Source organism: Pogoniulus pusillus, chromosome 40 (assembly GCF_015220805.1).
Source record: "Pogoniulus pusillus isolate bPogPus1 chromosome 40, bPogPus1.pri, whole genome shotgun sequence".
In the NCBI taxonomy this organism is placed as follows: domain Eukaryota; kingdom Metazoa; phylum Chordata; class Aves; order Piciformes; family Lybiidae; genus Pogoniulus; species Pogoniulus pusillus.
This window is the reverse complement of record NC_087303.1, coordinates 5,864,337-5,883,694: the sequence shown is the minus strand read 5'-3', so window position 1 is coordinate 5,883,694 and position 19,358 is coordinate 5,864,337. Positions and strand designations below refer to the sequence as shown.

At 56.1% G+C, this 19,358-nt stretch overlaps 1 protein-coding gene across 3 annotated transcripts in view; it reads right to left on the bottom strand.

Annotated features, from left to right (window-relative positions):
• SCN4A (sodium voltage-gated channel alpha subunit 4) overlaps positions 1-19,358 on the bottom strand; it is a 68,461-nt gene that overhangs the window by 10,857 nt on the left and 38,246 nt on the right. For all 3 annotated transcript variants that reach the window (XM_064174669.1, XM_064174670.1, XM_064174671.1), the window contains 6 exons: positions 18,008-18,436; positions 7,270-7,399; positions 6,213-6,367; positions 4,421-4,594; positions 3,279-3,401; positions 1,951-2,229 (listed from right to left, as the gene is read on the bottom strand). In XM_064174669.1, the coding sequence (XP_064030739.1) occupies positions 1,951-2,229; positions 3,279-3,401; positions 4,421-4,594; positions 6,213-6,367; positions 7,270-7,399; positions 18,008-18,436 (1,290 nt within the window). The remainder of the gene's footprint in view (positions 1-1,950; positions 2,230-3,278; positions 3,402-4,420; positions 4,595-6,212; positions 6,368-7,269; positions 7,400-18,007; positions 18,437-19,358) is intronic.

Sequence of the window (19,358 nt, the reverse complement as noted above, 5' to 3'; positions counted from 1 at the left end):
CCCCAGAATCCCTGCCTGGCTGGGGCTGGAAAGGAGGTCATGCAGCAGGGCACCCACAGCAGCTTGCCCAGCAGCACAATGCCCAGGGGGGTTTGGAAGCTCTGCAGAGGAGGAGACTCCACAACCTCTCTGGGCAGCCTGCTCCAGGCCTCCAGCAGCCTCACACCAAACAAGTGTCTCCTCCTGCTCATATGGAACCTCCTGGGGTCCACTCTGTGCCCATTGCCTCTTGTCCTGTCCCTGGGCACCACTGAACAGAGTCTGGCCCCAGCCTCTTGCCCCCAGGCTTTAGCTCTTGCTAAGCACTGCTCAGCTGCCCTCTGGGGCTGCTCTTCTGCAGGCTCTCAGCCCCAGGGCTTAGCCTTTGCTCCTCTCAGAGCTGCTCCAGGCCCTAAGATATTCATCTGAGTTGATGTGTAAAGATCCATGACTCCACCCAAAGGATGTGGATTGATAGGTAGTGGCTTTGGAGGTACAGCAATAGAATCACAGAATGAAGCAGGTTGGAAGAGAGCTCCAAGCTCCTCCAGCCCAACCTAGCACCCAGCCCTGCCCAACCAACCAGACCATGGCACTCAGTGCCCCAGCCAGGCTTGGCTGCAACACCTCCAGCCATGGCCACTCCACCACCTCCCTGGGCAGCCCATTCCAGTGCCAATCTCTCTTGCTGTGGAGAGATTCCTCCTAACACCCAGCCTGACCCTGCCCTGGCACAGCTTCAGGCTGTGTCCTCCTGTTCCATCTCTGCTCACCTGGCAGCAGAACCCAACCCCTGCTGGCTGCAGCCTCCCTTCAGGTAGCTGTAGAGAGCACACAACGACCCCATGCAGAGCTGCAGGCTGGGGTTGGAGTGGCTGAGAGCAGGCAAACAGAAAGGGATCTGGGGGTGCTGATTGGTACCCACCTGAACATGAGCCAGCAGTGTGCCCAGGTGGCCAAGAGAGCCAGTGGCATCCTGGCCTGCATCAGCAATGGTGTGGCCAGCAGGAGCAGGGAGGTCATTCTGCCCCTGTACTCTGCACTGCTTAGGCCACACCTTGAGTGCTGTGTTCAGTTCTGGGCCCCCCAGTTTAGGAGGGACATTGAGATGCTTGAGCGTGTCCAGAGAAGGGCAACGAGGCTGGGGAGAGGCCTTGAGCACAGCCCTACGAGGAGAGGCTGAGGGAGCTGGGATTGGTTAGCCTGGAGAAGAGGAGGCTCAGGGCAGACCTTATTGCTGTCTGCAACTACCTGAGGGGAGGTTGTGGCCAGGAGGAGGTTGCTCTCTTCTCTCAGGTGGCCAGCACCAGAAGGAGAGGACACAGCCTCAGGCTGTGCCAGGGGAGATTTAGGCTGGAGGTGAGGAGAAAGTTCTTCCCTGAGAGAGTCACTGGCCACTGGAATGGGCTGCCCGGGGAGGTGGTGGAGTCGCCGTCCCTGGAGCTGTTCAAGGCAGGACTGGACGTGGCACTTGGTGCCATGGTCTGGCCTTGAGCTCTGTGCTAAAGGGTTGGACTTGATGAGCTGTGAGGTCTCTTCCAACCTTGGTGATACTGTGACACTGTGATACTGTGACACTGTGACACTGTGGTACTCTGATGTTGTGATACTGTGATGCTGTGATGCTGTGACACTGATGCTGTGACACTGTGATACTGTGACGCTGTGATGCTGTGACACTATGATGCTGTGACACTGTGATACTGTGATACTGTGATACTGTGATGCTGTGACGCTGTGATGCTGTGATGCTGTGACACTGTGATGCTGTGATACTGTGATACTGTGATACTGTGATGCTGTGACACTGTGATACTGTGATGCTGTGATGCTGTGACGCTGTGACACTGTGATGCTGTGACACTGTGACACTGTGACACTGTGACGCTGTGACACTGTGATGCTGTGACACTGTGATGCTGTGATACTGTGACACTGTGATACTGTGAGCAGTGGGTGCAGGGTACCTACCACCTGCAGCAAGGAGAGGTATCCCAAGCCCACGTTGTCGAAGTTGACCTTGACATTGAGCCACCTGACCTCGTTGGTGTGCAGCAAGGCCATGCAGTCGCTCTTGTTGTTCACCAGGCTGATGTCGAAGAGCTCCCCGGTGGTGGTGTTGACGCAGCGATAGTACTTCCCCGCGAACAGGTTCACGCCCATGATGCTGAAGATCAGCCAGAAGATCAGGCACACCAGCAGCACGTTCATGATGGAGGGGATGGCACCCAGCAGGGCGTTCACCACCACCTGCAGGTGGAGGAAGAGACCTTGGAGAGAGACCTGGCTGGGGAAACAGGCTTGAGGTCATTGGACCCCTGCCTGGAGTGGCGGCTTCAGTCTTGGGATCCTCAGTTCCTCTCCTGTTCCCTCTCCTATCTCCTCTCCTCTCCTCTCTTCTCCTTTTCTCTCTTTCCTCTCCTCTCTCCTCTCACTTTCCTTATTCCTGGAGCTCACAATCTCACCACTGCTGCCCCTGGAGCTCACAATCTCACCTCTGCTGTTCTTAGAGCTCACAATCTCACCTCTGCTGTTCTTAGAGCTCACAATCTCACCTCTGCTGCCCCTGCAGCTCACAGTCTCACCACTGCTGTTCTTAGAGCTCACAATCTCACCTCTGCTGTTCTTAGAGCTCACAATCTCACCACTGCTGCCCCTGGAGCTCACAATCTCACCACTGCTGTTCTTAGAGCTCACAGTCTCACCACTGCTGTTCTTAGAGCTCACAGTCTCACCACTGCTGTTCTTAGAGCTCACAATCTCACCTCTGCTGCCCCTGCAGCTCACAGTCTCACCACTGCTGTTCTTAGAGCTCACAATCTCACCACTGCTGTTCTTAGAGCTCACAGTCTCACCACTGCTGTTCTTAGAGCTTACAATCTCACCACTGCTGTTCTTAGAGCTCACAATCTCACCACTGCTGTTCTTAGAGCTCACAATCTCACCACTGCTGTTCTTAGAGCTCACAATCTCACCTCTGCTGTTCTTAGAGTTTACAATCTCACCTCTGCTGTTCTTAGAGTTTACAATCTCACCACCTGCTACCCCTGCAGCTCACAATCTCAGCACTGCTACCCCTGCAGCTCACAATCTCAGCACTGCTACCCCTGCAGCTCACAATCTCAGCACTGCTGCCCCTGGAGCTCACAATCTCTAACTGCTGCCCCTGGAGCTCACAATCTCACCGCTGCTGCCCCTGCAGCTCACAATCTCACCGCTGCTGCTCTGCCAGCTGATGGAGGTGAGTGCTGCGTGGTGGCACCTTGCATGCCCCAGCAGCAGCCGCTGGGGGTCCTTACCCTCATGCCTTCAAATCTGGAGAGGGCACGCAGGGGTCTCAGGGCCCGCAGCGTCCGCAGGGACTTGATGGCTCCCAGCTCCGAGTATCCCAACCAGTTGGCTGTCAGGCTGACCAGGGAGACCTGCAAGGAGCAGCCCAAGGCATTAGCAGCATCTCAGGTGGGAGCACGACTGAATCATGCTCCTGCAGCTCCTGCCCTTCCCCCTCTCCCCAGCACTCCCTCAGGCTGGTGGGCATCACCTCCTCTTGGGTCGCAGGGACTGGCACTGAGCCCTCAGGTTCCTGCTGGCCAAGCACCCAAAGGTGTCTCTGCTTCTGAGTGTGAGGGAGGAGATGGTGATGAGGATGAATGGGAGGAAGGAGCTGCCCAAACAGCATTTGGGAGACCCTGGGGCCCTTCACAGGAGAAGAGAAGGCTCAGAGGGCTGCAGCAGCTCTGCTCTGAGCACAGGCTGAGAGGGTTGGGGCTGTGCAGCCTGGAGAAGAGAAGGCTTTGAGGAGACCTTGGAGTGGCCTTCCAGGATCTGAAGTGGACTACAGGAAGGCTGGGGAGGGACTATTGAGAAGGTCTGGGAAGGACAGGAGGAAGGTGGTGAGAGACTGGCACAGGTTGAGGGTGGTGAGAGCCTGGCACAGGTTGAGGGTGGTGAGAGCCTGGCACAGGTTGAGGGTGCTGAGACCCAGGCACAGGTTTGCCAGGGAGGTTGTGGAGCACAGAAGCACCCAATGTGATCAAAGATCACATTGGGTGCTTCTGTGCTCCACAACCTCCCTGGAGGTGTTCAGGACCAGGCTGGATGATGCCCTTGAGCAACCTCTTCTAGCGAGAGCTGTTTGGAACTGGCTGAACTTTGAGGTCCCTTCCAACCCAACCCATTCTATCTACCAACCCAACCCATTCCCATCTCTTCTGGGGCTCCTGTAGGTCACCAAGAGCTCATTCTTGGCTTGAACATGCCACGGGAAGGGTTTGAAAGGCATCCTGCAAGCAGTGGAAGAAGAGCACCACTACCCTAAGCCCCTCACCCCATGGCCCCGCAGCAGGAAGTTCGCTTCCAGCAGCCTGCGACGATTCCCTTCCTGCTCCTACCCTCCCTGAGCTACCTCTGGCTCTGGAGGTGCTCCTCAGCCACCACTCACATCCACAATGAGGAAGTCCAGCCAGCACCAGGCGTTGGTGAAGTAGACCTTGAAGCCATAGGCCACCCACTTGAGCAGCATCTCCAGGACGAAGATGTAGGAGAAGACCTTGTCGGCGTACTCCAGGATGGTGCGGATCACCTTCTGCTGCTCGATGTAGATGTCCTCAAAAGCCTGGGGGAGGCGTGGAGCTGTGTGACAGTCATCCTCCCAGCACCCCCCCTGCATGGCCCGGGGGTGGCCACCACCACATCTGCCTGCTCCCTGCTTTCCTGGGGCAAGGGGGCAGCTTGAGGAGTTGAGAGCCTGGCTGCAAGGCTCTCCTCTCCTTTTTCCTTCTCCTCTCCTTTTCCCTCTCCTCTCCTTTTCCTTCTCCTCTCCTTTTCCTTCTCCTCTCCTTTTCCTTCTCCTCTCCTTTTCCTTCTCCTCTCCTTTTCTTTCTCCTCTCCTTTTCCTTCTCCTCTCCTTTTCTTTCTCCTCTCCTTTTCCTTCTCCTCTCCTTTTCCCTCTCCTCTCCTCTCCTCTCCTCTCCTCTCCTCTCCTCTCCTCTCCTCTCCTCTCCTCTCCTCTCCTCTCCTCTCCTCTCCTCTCCTCTCCTCTCCTCTCCTCTCCTCTCCTCTCCTCTCCTCTCCTCTCCTCTCCTCTCCTCTCCTCTCCTCTCCTCTCCTCTCCTCTCCTCTCCTCTCCTCTCCTCTCCTCTCCTCTCCTCTCCTCTCCTCTCCTCTCCTCTCCTCTCCTCTCCCCTTCTCCCCTCTCCCTGAGCAAGGTGAGGCCTGAGCCCTGGGACCTGGTGTTGGCTGTGCAGAGCTTTGCCCTGCAGCAGGGCCAATGGCATCCTGCTCTTATGGCTCATCCAGCAGACACCAGGGAGGTTCTTGTGCCCCTGTGCTCAGCACTGCTCAGGCCACCCCTGGAGTGCTGTGTCCAGTGCTGGGCTCCTGAATTGCAGAGAGATGCTGAGGTGCTGGAAGGTGGTGAGAGAAGGGCAGCAAGGCTGGGGAGGGGCCTGGAGCACAGCCCTGTGAGGAGAGGCTGAGGGAGCTGGGGGGGTGCAGCCTGCAGCAGAGGAGGCTCAGGGCAGAGCTGATTGCTGCCTGCAGCTATCCCATGCCAGCACAGGGACAGTGGTGGAAGCTGAGGCAGAGGAAGAAACATGAGGAGGAATTTTGTCCCTGTGAGGGTGGCAGAGCCTGGCACAGGCTGCCCAGGAGGGCTGTGGAGTCTCCCTCTGTGGAGATATCCCAAACCCTTCTGGCTGTGTTCCTGTGTGACCTGCTCCAGGTGCTGCTGTTCTGGCAGGGCTTGGACTGGCTGAGCTTTGGAGCTGCCTTCCAGCCTCTGACAGTCTCTGATTCTGAGTTTCTATGACCTCCCTGAAGGGAGGTTGTGACCAACTGGGCTTGGTCTCTTCTCCATCCCCTCACCTGCAGCTCACAGCCTCCTGAAACCCTCTGGTCCATCTATTGGGGTTCACATGGATGGTTCCTCATCCCATGGCCTCCTGCTGTGGAGCAAGTGGGAGAGGGGGCAAGGGTGGTGGTGGGGGGAGCTGGACTGGCTGAGCTTTGTAGCTCCCTTCCAGCCTCTGACAGTCTCTGGTTCTGTGACTATGACCTCCCTGGAGGGAGGTTGTGACCAGCTGGGCTTGGTCTCTTCTCCATCCCCTCACCTGCAGCTCACAACCTCCTGAAACCCTCTGGTCCATCTATTGGGGTTCACATGGATGGTTCCTCATCCCAGAGCCTCCTGCTGTGGAGCAAGTGGGAGAGGGAGGGGGTGAGGAGGGACCTACCAGGGCTCCACTGCTGAGGAGGATCATGAAGACGATGAAGGTCTCAAACCAGTCGTGCTCCACGATGCGGAAGCAGGTCCGACGCAGGTTCCACCACAGCCTCCCCCTCTCGCTGCTGATGTCCACGTAGAGGCAGGGGAACCTCTTCACACAGCCTGGGTGGGGGGGGAACAAAGAGCTGTGGGGGTGGTCTCCTGCCCAGGGCCTTCCCCCTCTGAGCGGTGCTATTTGGGCTTTTAGTGCCTCTTCGAAGCCTCCCAGGTAGAGGCTGGAGGAGGATCCTGCTGGGTTTGAGGGTGTGCACAGAGGAGGGAAGCCTCACTGGGGTCACCTCCCTGCTGGGAGAATCATAGAATGGATTGGGTTGGAAGGAACCCTCCAAGGTCATCTTCTCCAACCTGCCCTGCAGAGACATCTCCAACCAAAGCAGGTTGCTCAGGGTCCCATCGAGTTTGACCTTGAATGTCTCCAGGGATGGAGCCTCCACCACCTCCCTGTGCAACCTGTTCCAGTGTCTCCCCACCCTCATGGTGCAGCACTTCCTCCTCCTGTCCAACCTCACTTTGCCCTGTTCCAGTTCCAAACCATTTCCCTCATCCTGCTCCCACAGGCCCTTCTGAACAGTCCCTCCCCAGTCTGCCTGGAGGTCCCCTTCAGGTCCTGGCAGGCTGCTCTAAGTTCTTCCTGGAGCCTTCTCCAGGCTGAACAGTCCCAACTCTCTCAGCCTGTCCCCCTTGCAGAGGTTCTCCAACCCCCTGATCATCTTCTTGGTCCCCTCTGGCCCCTCTCCATCAGGTCCAGGTCTTTCTTGTGTTGAGGACTCCAGAGCTGGCTCCAGCACTGCAGGTGAGGTCTCCCCAGAGCAGAGCAGAGCAGAGCAGAGCAGAGGGGCAGGATCCCTTCTCTCCACCTTTAGCCACACCTCAGGAGGATCTGGAGTCTGGGCTGAGCTAAGTGACCTTGGGAGTCCTCACCCTGCTGGGGCTGACTGGCAATGCCCCTTCCATACCCCCCCTGCCCCTGTCTGCAGGGTCCCCTGCCCCTCTGGCTCCCTCACCTTCAGTGAAGCACTCCTCAGGCTCGTTGCTCTCCTCAGCCTCCTCTGCCACCTCCTCCTCCTCGGGCTGTGGGGGTTTGTAGTCCACGGTGCTGCACAGGGAGGAGGCGTTGTCACTGGAGAGGGGATTCTGCAAAGGCAGAGGAGGGGTCAGGCTGGGCTGCCCTGCAGCCTCTGCCCATCCTCCAGCTCCTCCTGTGCCCACAGACACCAGGCAGTGCTGGCAGATCCAGCTGGTGGCACTCCCTTGTTGGAGGCTGCTCTGAGTCCCTCTGCTAGAAGACGCAGCCCAGAGTGAAGCTGCTGAGTCCTGCAGGGCTGCAGACCCTGCAGGGTTGCTGCTACCTGAGCATGCACAGACTTTGCTTGCAGCCAGGTTTAGAGGAGCAAAAGATCCTCTGACCCTCAAGCAGCCTCCTTGGCACGGGGTCATGCAGAATCCCAGCATCATGGGGCTGGAAGGGACCTCTGGAGATCATCAACCCCCCCTGACAAAGCAGGGTACCCACAGCAGCTTGCCTAGGGTCAAAGTGCCCAGGGGGGGTTTGGAAGCTCTGCAGAGAAGGAGACTCCACAACCTCTCTGAGCAGCCTGCTCCAGGCCTCCAGCAGCCTCACACCAAACAAGTTTCTCCTTCTGTTCAGGTGGAACCTTCTGGGTGGCAGTTTGTGCCCTGTGCCCCTTTTCCTGTTGCTGGGCACCACCACAGTAGAGCCCAGCCCCATCCTCACGACCTCCACTCTTTAGATATTTACAAGCATTGAGAAGGTTTCCTCATGGCCAACCTGAACTTCCCCTGGTGCAGCCTGGGGCCATTGCCTCCTGTCCAGTCACTTGTTCCTGGAAGAAAAGCCCAACCCCCACCTGGCTCCAACCTCCTTCCAGGGAGCTGTAGAGGGTCAGAAGGTCTCCTCTCAGCTTCTTTTCCCCAGATTGAACAATCCTGCTTCAGTCATAGAGTCATAGAATCAGGCAGGGTGGAAGAGAGCTCCAAGCTCAGCCAGCCCAACCTAGCACCCAGCCCTGCCCAACCAACCAGACCATGGCACTCAGTGCCCCAGCCAGGCTTGGCTGCAACACCTCCAGCCACAGCCACTCCACCACCTCCCTGGGCAGCCCATTCCAATGCCAATCACTCTCTCTGCCAGGAACTTCCTAACAACATCCAGCCTCAACCTGCCCTGGCACAGCTCCAGGCTGGGTCCCCTTCTTCTGTCCCTGGCTGCCTGGCAGCAGAGCCCAACCCCACCTGGCTACAGCCTCCCTGCAGGCAGCTGCAGACAGCAATCAGCTCTGCCCTGAGCCTCCTCTGCTGCAGGCTGCACCCCCCCAGCTCCCTCAGCCTCTCCTCATAGGGTTTGTGTCCCAGCCCCCTCCCCAGCCTTGCTGCCCTTCTCTCAACACCTTCCAGCACCTCAACAACTCTCTGCAATGGAGGAGCCCAGAGCTGGACACAGCACTGCAGGGGTGGCCTGAGCAGTGCTGAGCACAGGGGCACAAGAACCTCCCTTGTCCTGCTGCCCACACTGCTCCTGAGCCAGCCCAGGATGCCATTGGCTCTGCTGCCCACCTGGGCACTGCTGCCTCCTCTGCAGCTCCTCTCTGCCAGCACCCCCAGCTCCCTCTCTGCCTGGCTGCTTTCAGCCACTCTGTCCCCAGCCTGCAGTGCTGCTTGGGGTTGTTGTGGCCAAAGTGCAGAACCCTGCCCTTGGCCTTGTTCAGTCTCACCCCCTTGGCCTCTGCCCACCCATCCAGCCTGGCCAGGTCCCTCTGCAGGGCTCTGCCACCCTCCCACAGCTCCACAGCTGCTCCTAGCTTGGTGTCATCTGCACACTCACTGATGCTGGACTCAATGCCCTGCTCCAGATCATCAATAAAGATATTGAACAGGACTGTGCCCAGCACTGATCCCTGGGGCACACCACCAGTGCCAGCTGCCAGCTGGATGTGGCACCATTCACCAACACCCAGCCTCACCCTGTGCTCCCCATGATGCTCCTCACTTGACGCCCCTCCTGTGGTGCAGCACAGCTCAGAGCATCTCAGGACATATGGCACTTCCTGGCAGCATGGGGGGGCTGTGGCAGAAAGCTCCAGGAAGAGCCCTGAGCCCCAGCACCACCTCTGTCTATCCAGCCACACACCAATCATGCTCTTCTTGTCACCCCCTTGCTGCTGTGCCACACAGATCAGAGGTTAAGGTTGGAAGAGACTTCTAAGAGCACCAAGTCCAACCCCTTAAGTCATAAGAGACCTCTCAGACCATCAAGTCCACCCCCATAAGATGTTGTAAGAGACAAGAGCATCAAGTCCAACCCTGTAAGACATAGGAGACCTCTAAGAGCATCAAGTCCAATCCTGTAAGACATAGGAGACCTCTAAGAGCATCAAGTCCAACCCTGTAAGACATAGGAGACCTCTAAGAGCATCAAGTCCAACCCCATAAGACATTGCAAGAGACCTCTCAGACCATCAAGTCCAACCCCATAAGACATAAGAGACCTCTCAGACCATCAAGTCCAACCCCATAAGACATTGCAAGAGACCTCTAAGAGCATCAAGTCCAACCCCATAAGATGTTGTAAGAGACCTCTAAGAGCATCAAGTCCAACCCCAGAAGACATAAGAGACCTCGAAGGTCTGCTGCCATCACCCTGCCACTCTCACCTCTCACTTCACCCTGGTGAAAATGCCTTTGCCTGGGGCAGGAGGAGAGCATTCAGCAGTGCTTGATGAGCAATCCCAGCAGAGCAAACCACCCAGTTCGAGCTGCCGCTGGTGGCCACTGTCCCCAGCACCAAGTGGTGTGCCAGGCTTTGGCTCCCTCTGGAGCCGGTCCAGGGCATGTGAGCACCCTGAGCTGGCAGCAGTCACAGAATGGGAGAGGCTGGAAGAGACCTCTGGAGATCATCCAGCCCAACCCCCCTGCCAGAGCAGGGTCACCTGGGGCAGGCTGCACAGGGTGGTGTCCAGATGGGCTTTGAATGACTCCAGAGATGGAGACTCCACCACCCATCTGGACAGCCTGCTCCAGGGCTCCATCAGCCTTAGCCTGAAGAAGCTCCTCCTCATGTCCAGGTGGAACTGCCTATGCTCCAGTTTGTGCCCATTGTCCTGTCCAGGGCACCACTGAACAAAGCCTGGCCCCATCCTCCTGCCACCCACCCTGGAAGTCCAGATCAGCACTGCTGAGGTCCCCCTCAGGCTGCCCTCTGGACTAAAAAGCTCCAAGCTCCTCAGCCTTCCTCCATAAGAGATGTCCACTCCTCCTCATCCTCTTCACAGCCCTTTGCTATGCCTTCTCCAGCAGTTCCCTGTTCTTGAACTGGGAAGCCCAGAACTGGATCCAGGACCCCAGATGAGGCCTTACCAGGGCAGAGTAGAGGGGGAGAACTTCAGTCAACCTCTGACCACAGTCTCCTTGAGGCACCCCAGGATGCCCTTGCCCTTGTCATAGAACCAACCAGGCTGGAAGAGAGCTCCAAGCTCCTCCAGCCCAACCTAGCACCCAGCCCTGCCCAACCAACCAGACCATGGCACTAAGTGCCCCAGCAAGGCTTGGCTGCAACACCTTCAGGGATGGTGACTCCACCACACCTCCCTGGGCAGCCCATTCCAATGCCAATCACTCTCTCTGCCAATAACTTCCTCCTCACATCCAGCCCTTCTGAATGGTTCCCTCCCCAGCCTGCCTGCAGGTCCCCTTCAGACCCCAGGGCCAGAATCTGACTGCTTGGTTGCAGCATCACAACCAGGTAATATGGAGCCAAGGGGAGCTCAACACCAGGGAGGAGAGAGACACAGCCCCAGCCCCTCATTCAGCCTGGTGGCATGAGGTGGCCTCACATCTATCTTGTGCCAGGGTCTGTTGGCTTGGGCCTACTCAGAGGATGGCTGTAAAGGGATGTCCAGAGACAGCTTGGTGGCTGGGGATCAGCTGGACCACTTCCATCCTTCATTATCCAGTGGGACCTCTGAGGAATGGATGGAACCAGCAGGTCCTCAATCTGGTCAGAGAATCATAGAATCATAGAATCAAGCAGGGTGGAAGAGAGCTCCAAGCTCCTGCAGCCCAACCTAGCACCCAGCCCTGCCCAACCAACCAGACCATGGCACTAAGTGCCCCAGCCAGGCTTGGCTGCAACACCTCCAGCCATGGGCACTGCACCACCTCCCTGGGCAGCCCATTCTAATGCCAATCACTCTCCTGGCTTGTGGGCATTCTGTTGCCCACCAAGGCTCCCACTCTTCCCCAGGAACCAGCTGAGGGATCCTACCAATTAGCACCCAGGTTCCAACCATCGTTTCCCAGGCTGACTGCCAGCCTGCTGCCCACCACCCTGCTGCTTGGGCAGGGGTTGAGTTGTTAATGTGTTAATTCTGAGGGGACTTATGGGGAGAGGCTGAGGGCCCTGGGGCTGCTTAGTCTGCAGAAGAGAAGGCTGAGAGGGAATTGAATCAATGTCTGTAACTATCTGAGGTTGTGGGTCAGGAGGGGGGGACAGGCTCTGCTCACTGCTCCCTGGGACAGGACAAGCAGCAGTGGATGGAAGCTGCAGCACAGGAGGTTCCAGCTCAGCACAAGGGGGAACTTCTTGCCTGGAAGGGTCCCAGAGCCTGGCACAGGCTGCCCAGAGAGGTTGTGGAGTCTCCTTGTGTGGAGCCTTCCCAGGCCTGTCTGGATGTGTTCCTGTGTGCCCTGAGCTGGATTGTGTGGTGCTGCTCTGGCAGGGGCTTGGACTGGATGATGTCCATGGGTCCCTTCCAACCCCTGCCACCTGTGAGCCTGGGATCCTGTGATGCACCCCCCCTGCTTTGCACCTTGGTCCATGTTTGGCTGAAATTAGCCACCAGACCCAGCAGAGCTGCTGAGCTGAACTGGTGTTTCATGGGTGGGAGGTTCTGCCTGCACCCTGCATGTGCTGAGCAGCCATAGGTGGCTCTTACAATGTGAGCTCCATGGAATCACAGGATGGGTTTGGGTGGAAGAGGCTTTTAAGGTCATGGAGTCCAACCCTTACCTCAGCAGTGCCAGGGCAGCACCAAACCATGGCCCTCAGCACCACATCTCCAGGGCTTTGAGATCCCTTCAGGCATGGGGACTCCATCACTGCCCTGAGCAGCCTGGCCCAAGCCTTGATAACCCTTTTTGGGGAGAAATTGTTCCTCATGTCCAACCTAAACCTCCCCTGGTGCTACTTGAGGCTGTTTCTATGTCCTGTTGCTTGTTCCTTGGGAGAAGAGCCCAACCCCACCTCACTCCAACCTCCTTTCAAGGAGCTGTAGAGAGCAATGAGGTCTCTCTCAGGCTCTTTTTCTGCAGGCAGAACAACCTCAGCTCCCTCAGCTGCTCCTCACAGCTTCTGTGCTCCAGCCCCTTCACCAGCGTGGTTGCCCTTCTGTGGGCACTCTCCGTGGGTGGCACTGGAGCAGGTGCCACTAGATGTCAGCTGAACACAGCTCCAGAATGCCAGAGCCACTCCAGCACTTGTCCCACAGCTGCACACTGAGCTTTTCCCACACCACATGGGGGAAGGGAGGTCCGCGGGGACCCCCTGGCCAGGCTGGAGGTGTTCCCCCATACCACAGGCTCACAGATGTCAGGGGCTGGAAGGGACCCAAAGAGCTCATCCAGTCCAACCCCCCCTGCCAGAGCAGGAGCATCCCATCTAGCTCAGGTCACAGAGGAATGCACCCAGACAGGCCTGGGAAGGCTCCAGAGAAGGAGACTCCACAACCTCTCTGCAGAGCCTGTTCCAGTGCTCTGTGGCTCTGATGTCCCTCCTGTGCTGAGGACTCCAGAGCCACCTCCAGCACTGCAGGGGAGAGCTCAGAGAGCAGAGCAGAGAGGCAGAATCTCTTCCATGCCTCTGATGCCCTCACTGCTGGGGATCAGCCCAGGACACAGAGGTGAGACCCAATGCTGAGCTAGCAAGGGACCTCCAGTCAGGCTCTGAACATCACAGCTGCAGCCCTCCTGGGGCTGGACTCCACTTGGGTCCAACCTAAACCTCCCAAGAAGAGAGGACAATCCTGGCTGTGGATGTAAGAGAGTTGCCAGCTGGGGAAATGGAGCCCTTGCAGCCCCCAGGCTGCAGCAGGGAGGTGGCAGGAAAGGAGGTGGCTGGCAGGGACCCCCCCAGAGGTGCTGCTGCTTGTGCTCAGCAGGGACCAACCTGCCTGCAGCACCCTGGGCAAGGGGTTGCCAGCTGAGAGCTGCTGATTCTCCTACTCCCTGCCCCATCCAGCCACACCAATGCCCAGGGCAGCCAGGCTGGGCACGCTGGGCACTCACACTGCCCACAGCTGCTGGAGACAGGGCAGAGGAGGGCAGGGAAGCTGGCAAGGGCCTGGAGAGTAGATTTGATGGGGAGCAACTGAGGGAGCTGGGGTTGGGTAGAGTGAGGAAGAGGAGGCTGAGGGCAGACCTCAGCACTGTCTGCTGCTGAAAGGAGGTTGTGGAGAGGTTGGTGCTGGGCTCTGCTCACAGGCAATCAGGGTCAGAACAAGAGGGAATGGCCTCAAGCTGCCACTGGGGAGGCTCAGACTGGACAGCAGGAAGCCTTTGCCCCAGCAAGAGTGGTCAGGCACTGGAATGAGCTGCCCAGGGAGGTGCTGGAGTCACCAAAGTCGTTTGGATGTGGTGCTTGGGGCTATGGCTTGGGGTGAGCCTTGCAGAGCAGGGCTGTGGCTTGGGCTTGGTGCTCCTGGGGGGCTCTTCCCACTGGCATGTTCCTGTGAAACCTGCCCTGGGAGGCTGCTGAAGGAGGCAGCAGAGCATGGGAGAGAAGCAGAGGATGGGGTTGGGTGGAAAAGACCTTTGAGGTCATCAAGTCCAACCCTGCTCTCGCTCTGCCAAGGCTGGTGCCAAGCCCTGGCCCTCAGCACCACATCTCTGTGGCTTGTGAACTGCTCATGGATGGGCATCCAGCCACCTCCCTGGGCAGCCTGTGCCAGGCTTTGAGAACCCTTTCAGTGAAGAAGCTTCTTCTAATGTCCAATCTAAACCTGCCCTGGGGCAGCTTGAGGCCATTTCTCTTATCCTACAACGTGCTCCTTGGGAGGAGAGACCAACTGCCATGGCACCACCAACCCATGGCCCTCAGCACCACATCTCTGTGGTTCTGTGGCTCTGTACTGCCAAGCCCAGGCCCTTGGTGTTCCCACCAGACCATCTGCCTCCTTTCTGTCTCCACTTAGGTCATAGGATCATAGAATCACAGAATCAAGCAGGGTGGAAGAGAGCTCCAAGCTCATCCAGCCCAACCTAGCACCCAGCCCTGCCCAACCAACCAGACCATGGCACTAAGTGCCCCATCCAGGCTTGGCTGCAACACCTCCAGCCACAGCCACTCCACCACCTCCCTGGGCAGCCCATTCCAATGCCAATCACTCTCTCTGACAACAACTTCCTAACAACATCCAGCCTAGACCTGTCCTGGCACAGCTTCAGCCTCTGTCCCCTTCTTCTGTTGCTGGCTGCCTGGCAGCAGAGCCCAACCCCACCTGGCTACAGTGAGCTCTGCCCTGAGCCTCCTCTGCTGCAGGCTGCACCCCCCCAGCTCCCTCAGCCTCTCCTCATAGGGTTTGTGTCCCAGGCCCCTCCCCAGCCTTGCTGCCCTTCTCTGGACACCTTCCAGCACCTCAACATCTCTCTTGAATTGAGGGGCCCAGAACTGGTCTCCCTGACTTTCCTGTCCCACATCTCCCTATCATCTTCCCAGAGCCCCAGGGTGGGTGGTGGTGTCCCATGAGCCTGCACAGTGCTCTCTGTGCCTCGACCCTTCAGCTGTCTCCTCAGCTTTGGATCCAAAAGGCATCACTGAATGCTCACTTGTGCTAAGCTCCTCCACCTGGTTTCATCCCCTCCCCCAATGATGCTCTCTGAGGCATTAGCAGTGGATCCAATGTTGGTGCCATCAGCACATTTCCCTGGCATCAAATTCCTCTTGGACATCTTTAACCCCAAAACAGATCACCTTGGCCCTTGTGCCAGCCCCGTGGGGCAGCAGGTCCTGCTGGCATCAGCAACCCCACAGCCTGACCCAGAACCAGCCCAGACCCCTGCTCAGACCCTGCCACGCCAGAAATGGGCCCAAAGGAGCCCAAATAGGCTCACAGGAACCCAGATGGGCTAAGAGGAACCCAAATGGTCCAGAAGAAACCTGAAAGGGTCAAAAGCAACCCAAATGGTCCAGAAGTAATCCAAAAGGGCCCAAAGGAACCCAAATGGGCTAAGAGGAACCCAAATGGTCCAGAAGACACCCAAAAGGGTCAAAAGCAACCCAGATCATCCAGAAGTAATCCAAAAGGGCCCAAAGGAACCCAAATGGTCCAGAAGAAACCCAAAATGGTCAAAAGTAGCCCAAATCATCCAGAAGTAATCCAAAAGGGCCAAAAGGAACCCAAATGGGCTAAGAGGAACTCAGGCCAGCCAAAAGAAACTGAAAAGGGCCAGAAGTGACCCAAAAGAGCCCAGAGGAACCCAAACGGGCTCAAAGGAACCCAAATGGTGCAGAAGGAACCTGAAAGGACCCAAAGGAACCCAAATGGTGCAGAAGGAACCTGAAAGGACCCAAATACTCCCAAACGTCCCCAAAGGAACCCAAATGGTCCAGAAGGCACCTGAAAGGACCCAAAGGAACCCAAATGGTCCAGAAGGCACCTGAAAGGACCCAAATACTCCCAAATGTCCCCAGAGGAAACCAAATGGTCCAGAAGTAACCCAAAAGGGCCCAAGGGAGCACAGGGGCAGAAGAACCTCCCTTGTCCTGCTGCCCACACTGCTCCTGAGCCAGCCCAGGATGCCATTGGCTCTGCTGCCCACCTGGGCACTGCTGCCTCCTCTTCAGCTACTCCCTACTAGCACCCCCAGGTCCCTCTCTGCCTGCCTGCTCTCCAGAAGTAGCCCAAAAAGGATTAAAATAAGCCAAAAGGGCCAGAAGTAACCCAAAAAGGAATAAAATAAGTCAAAAAAGGCCAGAGGTAACCCAAAAAGGATTAAAGTAAGCCAAAAAGGATGAAAGTAAGCCAAAAGGGCCAGAATTAACCCAGAAAGGATTGAAGTAACCCAAAAAGGATTCAAGTAACTGAAAAAGGATTCAAGCAACCCAAAAGGACCAGAAGTAACCCAAAAAGGATAAAAGTAACTCCAAAAGGATTAAAGTAACCCAAAAGGGGCCATAATTAACCCACAAAGGATTAAAGCAAGCCAAAAGGGCCAGAATTAACCCAGAAAGGATTGAAGTAACCCAAAAAGGATTAAAGTAACCCAAAAAGGGCCAGAATTAATCCAAAAGGCATTAAAGTAAGCCAGAAGGGCTGGAAGTAACCCAAAAATGATTGAAATAAGCCAAAAGGGCCAGAAGTAACCCAAAAAGGATTAAAGCAACCCCAAAAGGATTAAAGTAAGCCAAAAGAACCAGAAGTAACCAAAAAAGGATGAAAGTAACCCAAAAGGGCCAGAATTAACCCAAAAGGCATTAAAATAAGCCAAAAGGGCCAGAATTAACCCAGAAAGGATTGAAGTAAGCTAAAGGGGAGAGAAGTAACCCAGAAAGGATTAAAATAAGCCAAAAGGGCCAGAAGTAACCCAAAAAGGATTCAAGTAGCCCAAAAGGGCCAGAATTAACCCAAAAAGGATTGAAGTAACCCAAAAAGAATTCAAGCAACCCAGAAGGGCCAGAAGTAACCCAAAAAGGATGAAAGTAACCCAAAAGGACCAGAAGTAACCCCAAAAGGATGAAAGTAACCCAAAAGGACCAGAAGTAACCCCAAAAGGATGAAAGTAACCCAAAAAGGGCCAGAATTAACCCACAAAGGATTAAAGTAAGCCAAAAGGGCCAGAATTAACCCAGAAAGGATTGAAGTAACCAAAAAAGGATTCAAGCAACCCAAAAGGACCAGAAGTGACCCAAAAAGGATTCAAGTAACCCAAAAGGGCCAGAATTAACCCAAAAAGGACCAGAATTAACCCAAAAGGCATTAAAATAAGCCAGAAGGGCCAGAAGTAACCCAAAAAGGATGAAAGTAACCCCAAAAGGATTAAAGTAACCCAAAAGGACCAGAAGTAACCCAAAAAGGATTGAAGTAACCTAAAAAGGATTCAAGCAACCCAAAAGGGCCAGAAGTAACCCAAAAAGGATGAAAGTAACCCAAAAAGGGCCAGAATTAACCCACAAAGGATTAAAGTAAGCCAAAAGGGCCAGAATTAACCCACGAAGGATTGAAGTAACCCAAAAAGGATTCAAGGAGCCCAAAAGGACCAGAAGTGACCCAAAAAGGATGAAAGTAACCCAAAAAGGATTCAAGTAACCCAAAAGGGCCAGAATTAACCCAAAAAGGACCAGAATTAACCCAAAAGGCATTAAAATAAGCCAAAAGGACCAGAAGTAACCCAAAAAGGATGAAAGTAACCCAAAAAGGGCCAGAATTAACCCACAAAGGATGAAAGTAACCCAAAAGGGCCAGAATTAACCCAAAAAAGATTGAAGTGACCCAAAAAGGATGAAAGTAACCCAAAAAGGATGAAAGTAACCCAAAAAGGATTCAAGTAACCCAAAAAAGGATGAAAGTAACCCAAACAGGATTAAAGCCAGCCAAAAGAGCCCAAAGGAACCCGAAGGGACCCCCCCAAGACAGCATCATTCTCTGCTCAGCAGGCCAAGAATGGGTCCCCCCCAAGCAGAAGGTCCACCCCAGCCTGGGGTTCTGACTCCCTGCCCCCTGCCTGCCCTACCTTGGCATCCTCGGTGTCGGACTGGGTGCTGGTCTCCTCGTAGAGGTCTGACTCCTCCGAGGCAATGGGCACCTGCAGGGTCAGGCTGGGGTTGTTGATGAAGTTCATGTGGTCCAGCTCGTCGGTGAAGAAGTGCTCCTTGCCTGCCACTCCGTCCAGGTACTCTGCCTTGGGCTCCTGGCTGCTGTCGACGTGGTTGAGCACGGAGTTGTCTGCCTTGCTGGGCTCCTGCTCGTCCTCTGGGGCCACTTTCTTGCCTTTCCACAGCCCGTGGAGGAGGGAGAGGAGGGAAGCCTTGGCGAAGTCGATGCCCCTGGTGATCCTGCCGATGGCGATCTGCAGGTTGTTCAGCTCCCCGTCGTCGTCGGAAGCCGCCAGGCTGTCGGCGCTGAAGGAGCTCAGCAGCAGGGCGAGGAATAGGTTCAGCACCTGGAGGGGGAGCTGAAGTGAGTCCTCAGTGCTGAGGGCCAGCACTGTAGGATGATGGAGTGGGTTAGGTTGGAAGGGACCTGAAAGCTCAGCCAGGCTGTGGGAAGGGACAGCAATGGCTACAACAGGTCGCTTAAGGCATCGTCCAGCCTGGTTCTGGGCACCCCCAGGGAGGTTGTGGAGCACAGAAGCACCCAATGTGATCAAAGATCACATTGGGTGCTTCTGTGCTCCACAACCTCCCTGGCAAACCTGTGCCAGTGTTTCAGCACCCTCAACCTGTGCCAGGGTGTCCCCATCCTCAACCTGTGCCAGTGTCTCCCCACCTTCAACCTGTGCCCTTAATCAGAGCCAGCATCGTAGAATCATGGAGTGGGTTAGGTTGGAAGGGACCTGAAAGCTCATCCAGGCTGTGGGTAAGGACAGCTCATGCTAGAACAGGTTGCTCAAGGCATCATCCAGCCTGGTCCTGATTACCTTCAGGGAGGTTGTGGAGCACAGAAGCACCCAATGTGATCTGATCACATTGGGTGCTTCTGTGCTCCACAACCTCCCTGGGCAACCTGTGCCTGGGTCTCACCACCCTCAACCTGTGCCAGTCTCTCACCACCCTCACTCCTCCTCCTAACATCCACTTCCAATCTCCCCTCTGCCACTCCAAACCCATTCCTCCTCCTCCTGCCAGTCCCACACCTTCTCAATAGTCCCTCCCCAGCCCTCCTGCAGCCCCCTTCAGATCCTGCAAGGCCACTCCAAGCTCTCCTGGAAGCCTTCTCCTCTGCAGGCTGCACAGCCCCAACTCTCTCAGCCTGTGCTCAGAGCAGAGCTGCTGCAGCCCTCTCAGCATCTTGGTGGCCTCCTCTGGGCTGGCTCCAACACTTCCATGTCCTTCCAGCATTGTCCCCACAGACTGCAGTGACAA